This window comes from Aegilops tauschii, chromosome 5 (genome assembly GCF_002575655.3).
Source record: "Aegilops tauschii subsp. strangulata cultivar AL8/78 chromosome 5, Aet v6.0, whole genome shotgun sequence".
Classification (NCBI taxonomy): Eukaryota; Viridiplantae; Streptophyta; class Magnoliopsida; order Poales; family Poaceae; genus Aegilops; species Aegilops tauschii.
The window spans coordinates 559,991,777-560,001,051 of record NC_053039.3 but is presented as its reverse complement, the minus strand read 5'-3'; the positions used below and the strand labels follow the sequence as shown (position 1 = coordinate 560,001,051).

General features: G+C 48.2%; 1 protein-coding gene across 1 annotated transcript; it reads right to left on the bottom strand.

Annotated features, from left to right (window-relative positions):
* Nucleotides 1-358: 358 nt before the first annotated feature.
* Nucleotides 359-1,749, bottom strand: LOC109745734 (uncharacterized). Its single transcript, XM_020304851.1, has 3 exons — nucleotides 1,236-1,749; nucleotides 653-1,126; nucleotides 359-411 (listed from the first exon to the last, which is right to left on the bottom strand). Exons 1-3 carry the CDS (start codon nucleotides 1,747-1,749, stop codon nucleotides 359-361), a joined length of 1,041 nt encoding a protein of 346 aa, XP_020160440.1.
* Between the last annotated feature and the right edge of the window lie 7,526 nt (nucleotides 1,750-9,275).

The window sequence follows — 9,275 nt, the reverse complement described above, 5'->3', positions numbered from 1 at the left end:
AGGCAGCACATCATCACAATGAAGTGTGCAGATCAAGGAAGAAGTGGTTCACACTTGTCAGTTAGTCAGTTACAAACTTTCAAGAGTGGACAGGGAGATAGCCATCTAAGGCAAGAGAAACAAAAACTAAAGACTTCTCTGTCCAAATATTGTAGTTGAGAAATAATAGGAATAGGGGCCAAATGCGCATGCTGTTTGAGGTTCAAACTGCATCATGTATAGCACTTCAGCATCTTTACCAATGCAAAAAATATTGATCCGTTCAAGTGCAAACATATATGCATGTGTACTAAAAGATAATGTTACATCAGCTCTTCAACTAACAAGACGGGATAATAGATATGACAACACAATTATCTCAAGTGCCGTTCAACAGTTCAGCTTGATCTTCTCCAGCTCCACCGGTGATTCCTGTGAGAAGAATGAGTCGATAAACAAATCAGCAGCAGGCAGACCCGGGAATCAATAATCTGTTGAGTGCAGAGTATGGATGACTAATCAAGTCATCATTCAGTAAGCAGTTATTTCAAAAGAAGTTCCATGAAAACTTCATATGTAATGTACTATGGCTCGTATATGTGAAACCATCTACAAGGCAGATGCAGTTTGGAAGATTAAGTGAACTCCTCCGTTGCAGAAGTAATGGCGGTACCTGGCGTGTAGAAACTTGTGTAAGGAAAAATATGTGTGTAGGGTCCTTTGTCAGAGACTTCCGTAATCTGCATGGACTTGAGACGGATCATGTAGGTGCCAGGATCAACATAAATGAAGATCACATCAGCATCTTCAGCATAGCCAACTGGCTCCACTGGAAGCATACATGCCGCCACTACTTCTGCCGCAAGAAGCTTCTCCAGATCAACAACTCTGCGACGTGTCCATGTTACCGCCCCATCAATGCTAGCTACCCTTGACCAGAAATGAAGACTGAATCCATCAACTCCAGCACAACCAAGTTCATCCTCTGCCGACACGAGGATAGTTTGATAGTAGACATGTGGAACCTTCTCAACTAAATCAAAGCTATGCTTATCCAGATCAAACCCGACGATGTGATGGTTGGCCAAAAGCCAGTAGAGCGTGTTTCCAACCAGAGGCGGCCTCGGCTCTCCCCTAACATATGAATCTGGTATACGAGATGAAGTGATCTCACCCCAGACACCCCAGACACGGGTCTCAGACGAGTAGACGCAGGCGAAGGTGATCAAATCTCTCAACCTAGTGCACACGAGCACCATGCATGAGGAACGGGCGCGAGTGACAGTCATTATGGTCGGCGTGGTCAGCTGCACAGAGAACCACGGCATTGCATTGAAAGTCCCCCGGACAGGGCAGCGTGGGGAGTGGCAGGTAGTGCTCTTCGGTGGTCATGGGGTCCCAGACGAGGAGCGTACTGGATCGTCTGCAGTGCAGCAGGGCGCGGCCGTGGCGGCAGTCGAGGACCGACCTGCCGACGTCGGACATCGTGGGAGTAGAGACCGCGAAGCCGCCGGAGGTAGGGAGGAACAGTGGAGGCCCTCCATGCTTTCTTAAGAATCCGATAACCGGAGGAGTCCCGCCGTGGAAGTCGCGGAAGCGGCGGAGGAAGCCAGCGTCGTGGACCAGGCCGCGCCAGTGCTTGGAGACGAAGGAGGCGCGGAAGAGATAGATCGGCTCCGGCGGGAGGCGCAGGAGTATCTCCAGGAGGAGATCGTCCGGGAGGAGCGGCGCGGCGGCGGCGGCCGCTGGTGAGCTCGTCCGTGAGTCCATGGGTTTTGGGGGTTGGGCGGAAAACGTGTCAGAAAATAATTCGGCCCCGGTTTACACGAGACCCGGGTATATTCCTAAATTAAGTTAGGATTCTGCCCAAGCACCACACGTGGTATTTATACCAATCTCAAAGCATCCTCCCAATAAACATTAATTTATTTATTTTAGTAAATGCTAAGTACAATTCACGATAAATCAGCAAGCTATGCAACAACGCCCCCCCCCCCCCCCCCCCTAACATCTTTTTTTAGAACCCCCCCCCCCTCCCCTTTTTATGTACTCTTATCCTATATATATGAATTCGAATGATATGCAAGCCATTGTGTATTCGCGAAAAATAACATCAGTTTAAATCCAGAATTGACGCTAAAGTTCACCGACGTATTACATAAGTTCTTTTTTTTGCTTTTTTTAATTATTATTTGATGAGGGGTAGATTTGTTTTTTTAGAATCGAGGGGTAGATTTGTTGGTTGGTAGATTGACATGCAAAATACGCGTGTTTACATGAAAAAGGGTTCTCCGCCCATCAAATGTACTCCCTCCGTCTTAAAATAAGTGACTCAAAGTATAAAGTTAGTAGAAAGTTACTTTGAGTCTACTTTGAGTCACTTATTTTACGGGGAGTAATAGTGATGTAATTCCATTGCATATCTATGTAAATACATTCATCCATATCGTAAATCAGGCCAAATCTAGGCCATCCATCGACTCACTCTATCATGCACCATCATGGCAATAAGGTGGGCTCACGAGTGAGAGCAAAGTCCACACTACATCCACTCGGTTTAAGATTCAATTCTCAATTTCAAAACCGTTTGTCACATATTTTGAATTAACCACCTGTTTAGGAATTAACCATACGCCTGATTTTGACTTACTAGAAAAAACAAACCTTCTATCCCATCTCTCACTCTCTTCGCGCTGACTGTTGACCAAGCACTGTCACATCACCTTTTTTTTACCTCTCCTTACATGTGGGCCTACCTAGAAAAAAAACTTCCCTCTCATCTCTCGCTCTCTCCGCGTTGACTATTGTTCCTTTCCTCGCTGCACTCCTCCTCTCCGCTGGAATTCACTAATAGCTCATGCTCACCCGACCTCCAACCTCCTTCATACTCGTGCGGTTGCTCGTCCACCGCCGACCGACCTCCTCCCCACCAGAATCTGCTGAGAGCTCACTGTCACCCGACCTCCCACCCAACCATCCAAGGTTTTGGGCACCGCCTGGAAAACTCGGATACCGAGCGGTATCCGTGTTTCTCGCCGTCCCACGGGAAAGAAGTGTGCCGAGCAAAAATTCTGATTTTTTTTGAATTTAAACGCTCAAGATGTGCTAAAATACTATACCATATCAGTAGTGTAGCCGTTCATGATTGTGTCCTGGTGGTTGTTGGGGAACGTAGTAATTTCAAAAAATTTCCTACGCACACGCAAGATCATGGTGATGCATAACAACGAGAGGGGAGAGTGTTGTCCACGTACCCTCGTAGACCGACAGCGGAAGCGTTATCACAACGCGGTTGATGTAGTCGTACGTCTTCACGATCCGACCGATCAAGTACCGAACGCACGGCACCTCCGAGTTCTACACACGTTCAGCTCGATGACGTCCCTCGAACTCCGATCCAGCCGAGTGTTGAGGGAGAGTTTCGTCAGCACGACGGCGTGGTGACGATGATGATGTTCCACCGACGCAGGGCTTCGCCTAAGCTCCGCAACGGTATTATCGAGGTGTAATTTGGTGGAGGGGGGCACCGCACACGGCTAAGAGATCTCAAGGATCAATTGTTGTGTCTCTGGGGTGCCCCCCTGCCCCCGTATATAAAGGAGCAAGGGGGAGGCAGCCGGCCAAGGGGAGAGGCGCGCCATAGGGGGGAGTCCTACTCCCACCGGGAGTAGGACTCCTCCTTTCCTTGTGGGAGTAGGAGAAGGGAAGGGGGAAGGAGAAAGAAGGAAGGGTGTGCCCCCCTTCCCTAGTCCAATTCGGACCAGACCATGGGGAGGGGTGCGGCCACCTTTTGAGGCCTTTCTCTCCTTTCCCGTATGGCCCATTATGGCCCAATACGAATTCCCGTAACTCTCCGGTACTCCGAAAAATACCCGAATCACTCGAAACCTTTCCGAAGTCCGAATATAGTCGTCCAATATATCGATCTTTACGTCTTGACCATTTCGAGACTCCTCGTCATATCCCCGATCTCATCCGGGACTCCGAACTCCTTCGGTACATCAAAACTCAATAAAATTGTCATCGTAACGTTAAGCGTGCGGACCCTATGGGTTCGAGAACTGTGTAGACATGACCGAGACACGTCTCCGGTCAATAACCAATAGCGGGACCTGGATGCCCATATTGGCTCCCACATATTCTACGAAGATCTTTATCGGTCAGACCGCATAACAACATACGTTGTTCCCTTTGTCACCGGTATGTTACTTGCCCGAGATTTGATCATCGGTATCTCGATACCTAGTTCAATCTCGTTACCGGCAAGTCTCTTTACTCGTCCCGTAACACATCATCCCGCAACTAACTCATTAGTCACAATGCTTGCAAGGCTTATAGTGATGTGCATTACCGAGTGGGCCCAGAGATACCTCTCCGACAATTGGAGTGACAAATCCTAATCTCGAAATACGCCAACCCAACAAGTACCTTTGGAGACACCTGTAGAGCACCTTTATAATCACCCATTTACGTTGTGACGTTTGGTAGCACACAAAGTGTTCCTCCGGTAAACGGGAGTTGCATAATCTCATAGTCATAGGAACATGTATAAGTCATGAAGAAAGCAATAGCAACATACTAAACGATCGAGTGCTAAGCTAACGGAATGGGTCAAGTCAATCACGTCATTCTCCTAATGAGGTGATCTCGTTAATCAAATGACAACTCATGTCTATGGCTAGGAAACATAACCATCTTTGATTAACGAGCTAGTCAAGTAGAGGCATACTAGTGACACTCTGTTTGTCTATGTATTCACACATGTATTATGTTTCCGGTTAATACAATTCTAGCATGAATAATAAACATTTATCATGATATAAGGAAATATATAATACTTTATTATTGCCTCTAGGGCATATTTCCTTCAGTGGTAACTATCTACTCCCCGCATCGAGAGGTAGCACGTTCGATTCATCTTCGTTGTAACCTCTTTTTGTTTATTTTTAGAATATACGTACATGAAAAAATTAAGCACCCAACAATGGGTATACACGACGTAGCACTGAGCTGGTAGCACTCTCCTGGTTGATAGCTGTTCAAGTTTTATCTATATCTAGTTCAAAAATATTGAATTCAATATTCAATTATAAACCCCATCCGAAATTTGTTTCGTATTTCTCGGTAACCGTGGTAACCGAGAATCTCGCCTGCCCACAATAATTTTTTTTGGCAGCACTACGCGTCGGCTAGCAGATCTTTTTAAAAGATCCGCCGCCTCGCGAACCACTAGATTCAACGCCCTCAGATTTAGCTCCTAGTTTTGCAACAAGAATGATGTTGTGCTTCCGATGTTCGGAACAGAGTTCAGTTGCAGAACTTTTGCAACAAAGGTCTTGTTGTAAATTTTTTTTATGCAACAAAGCTAATGTTGCAGAATTTTTTTTGGGCAGTGCTACGCGTTCGCCGGCTGATTTTTTTGTAAGATCGGTCGCGTCGCGAGCCATCGAATCTGCATCATCAAGTGACCGAGCGGCGCTCTCCACCTTTGTAACAAAGTTTAAGTTGCATAATCTTTTTCGAGGAGATTATGTTGCGAAAAATTCTATACCAGGAGTTATGTTTCAGAAAACTTTTGCAACATAGTTATGTTTCAGAAACTTTTGCAACAAAGGTCATGTTGCAGAAAAATCGCCGCACTCACATCGCTGCACCGTCGTGTTCCTCTCTAACATTCCCCATGTTTCAGAAACATGGACGATGTTGCAATCCAAGACTTCATCAATCGGCTCTTTTGCAACAGCAGAGCTCGTAGCATCAGTGGTGGGGGGTAGCCACCATCGTAGCAGGTGCTGGCAGCCGTGGCCTGCTTGCCAGCGTGGTTTCCATCTTGAGGCAACATGTGGTTTCTGGCTGGAGGAGCAATCGTATTGCCATGGCTGGGAGCTTGAGATGGATAGCACGTGCTAGGAGGAAGGATGAGCAGTTGGGGCTTGTGAGGATAAGGATACACTGTTACTTGCTGATGTTTCCAGAAAGAGAGAGGGCATGAGACCAAGAGAGAGCGCCAGGCAGCCATGTGATTGAATCCGATCCAACGGCAACGCATCTGGTGGATGTCTACCATGGATCAACCGCCTGACGGGAAGAGTTTCCCAATTTTTTTCGTCCGGAATCAAAAACCTTGCCACCATCCTCCGTGTTCCCTTGCGGCCACCATACACTGATTCGTGCCAAGCGCCGCCAGCACGCGAGCACGCATGATGAGATTGGGCACGCCACGAGCCACCCGTCGGATGCCCGGATGCTAGCTGTCATACTTACGTTGTCGTGGCCCTCAACAACATAGTCGTTCACCGAATCCCTGCTCTTCTGCCTGACCCACCAGGTTTGTGCCCTCGTACGGCTTCGGTCGGGGTGGTCGGCTCCCAGCGGAGCACGGCGCTGGGCTACGTGTAGGAACAACGGTGGAGCGTGACGCTTAGATCGCACGTTGTCCCTTCTTCCTCTGTTCCACTGGTGCAGTCCCCACCCTCGAAGGAAGAGTAATTGCTGAAAATCACCATATTTATGGCTAGAGTACTCCAAAACGACCACTTCTGCCAAAAGTTTCAAAAAACCACCACTTCTATGGCAAGTGAATAACAAAATACACTAAACGTGCTATGAGCGGCGACTAAGAGCAAAACTGACAGTTATAGCTCACCATTTGGAACCACGTGGCCAGGGCAAACGGCAGAGCCCAGACGACCGTTACTGCCGCTCGTTAAGCTCACTGTGCGCGCAGTAGGCTTTCATTCCCCTCCCTTTCCTTTGTTGCGCGCGAAACCATGGCGACCACTCCCTCCGGTGATATCAAGGGTGGTGAGGATGGCAGATCCAGATCTGGACGGAGTCACGGGCGGAACCTACTAGGTGTAGACTTCGGATCCTCCTCCTCAGAGGACGGCCCGCTCTCGCCATGGTGCAGGCAGAGGGCGTGTGCGGCGGCGGCGTCTGCTACTCCATTTGGATCTAGATCCATTGAAGATGAAGGTGCGGGAGGCCAACTCGATGGGGATGAGCCGTCATCTCCTTGCCATGTAGACAAGGCTTCCGTGGCGGCAGCGCGGGCGCCGTCGGCTGCAGCAGTCCTCCCTACTAATGCCGGCGACAAGACGTACTGTCTCTTTCTTCTACTTTTTTTGTTCTATTGTTTGATTTACGTTCTGAATGTAGTTGAGGTTTAGGTCGATTTAGGGTTTCCTATAGCCTCTGGATTTAGTGGTGATTAGGGTCTGTCTACAGATTACAACCTACAAATTACAAATGACAACCTACAATGTAGTTTTTTTTCATGTACTTTTAATTGTAGTTGCATCTTTAATCTACAAATTTACGGTATATTTACATTGTTAGGATTAAAGTATACTTGTGTTATACAAATTTAGGTATTTACATTGTTAGGATTACAGTCCGGTTGTAGTCTGTATTCTACAAATTTAGGTTATAGTAACATGTACTTTTAATTGCTATTGTAGGTTGACCTATCAGCAGTGGGACATTCATATTGACTTTGAAGGGATTAATTACATCAGGACTAAGTTCTTTTAGAAAAACATAAGATATTACAATCTTATGTCGCTGCTTCTTGACAATGGCTACGGTTTTTCAAACTGCATGTATTACATGAGCAGTGATGGAATAGGATTGGATGGTTTTAAACTGCTGGACAGTCAAAATAAGGTGGATGAAATGCTGAGGCAATACCAGGCCAACAAGAGGATCACATTGGCTATTACTATGGGCAAGAGGCAGCAGGCAATTGTTGTCTCTCCAGCAAAGAAGGGAAAGAGAAAGGCAATAACACTAGTAGAGATATCTGATGGACAATACATCATTGATCCTCCTTTAGTGTTTGTCAGTAAAGAAGGTGTGGCCCATAAGGAATTTGGTGATTATGTTGGTGCAAGTTTTAATGTGTCTTTCTCTTTGATTCGTGAACCGTAGGAGAAGGGAAGGCAGAAGGCAGAAGCCTACATTCCACCTGATGCTACAGCAACAGATGCTGCTCGTAGGGCACCAACTTCTGCTACTAAGTCAGCTAGGTCTGCTTTCACAGCACCAAGGCCTCCAGCTGGAGAAGGTAGTTATTTTGCTGCTCGTACTTCTATATCTACATATACTTCTTCTTTTGCTACAAAAATGAGATCAGTGAGAGGTGGAAGAGTTGGAGGAGTAGCAACAGCTAGAACAGGTACAAGGAAGAAAGCTCAGAAATATGCAAGATTGAAGAGATAGTTCACTGCTAGTGGAAATGTGTGAAATTTGATGTCGTTGAAACTTCTGGGATTGCCACCCATGTATGTGTCGTATGAACAAATGTTTCATTTGAGTCATGTGAAACTGTGTTGTTGGGGATCGTAGCAGAATTTTAAAATTTCCTACGCATCACCAAGATCCATCTATGGAGTATACTAGCAACGAGGGGAAAGGAGTGCATCTACATACCCTTGTAGATCCCGAGCGGAAGCGTTCTAATGAACGGGGTTGCTGGAGTCGTACTCGTCGTGATCCAAATCACCGATGACCGAGTGCCGAACGGACGGCACCTCCGCGTTCAACACACGTACGGAGCAGCGACGTCTCCTCCTTCTTGATCTAGCAAGGGGGAAGGAGAGGTTGATGGAGATCCAGTAGCACGACGGCGTGGTGGTGGATGTAGCGGGGATCTCGGCAGGGCTTCGCCAAGCTTCTGCGAGAGGGAGAGGTGTTGCAGGGGGAGAGGGAGGCGCCAGGGGCTGTGTTGCTGCTGCCCTCCCTCCCCCCCACTATATATAGGCCCCCTGGGGGGAGGGGCGCCGGCCCTGGAACCCATCTACAAGGGGGGGCGGCGGCCAGGGGGGGAAACTCCCCCCCCCCCCCCCCCCCAAGTCAAGTGGGGTGCCCCCCACCCCTAGGGTTTCCAACCCTAGGCGCAGGGGGAGGCCCATGGGGGGGCGCCCCAGCCCACTAGGGGCTGGTTCCCTTCCCACTTCAGCCCATGGGGCCCTCCGCGATAGGTGGCCCCACCCGGTGGACCCCCGGGACCCTTCCGGTGGTCCCGGTACAATACCGATAACCCCCGAAACTTTCCTGGTGGCCGAAACTGGACTTCCTATATATAATTCTTCACCTCCGGACCATTCCGGAACTCCTCGTGACGTCCGGGATCTCATCCGGGACTCCGAACAACTTTCAGGTTTCCGCATACTAATATCTCTACAACCCTAGCGTCACCGAACCTTAAGTGTGTAGACCCTACGGGTTCGAGAGACATGCAGACATGACCGAGACGCCTCTCCGGTCAATAACCAACAGCGGGATCTGGATACCCA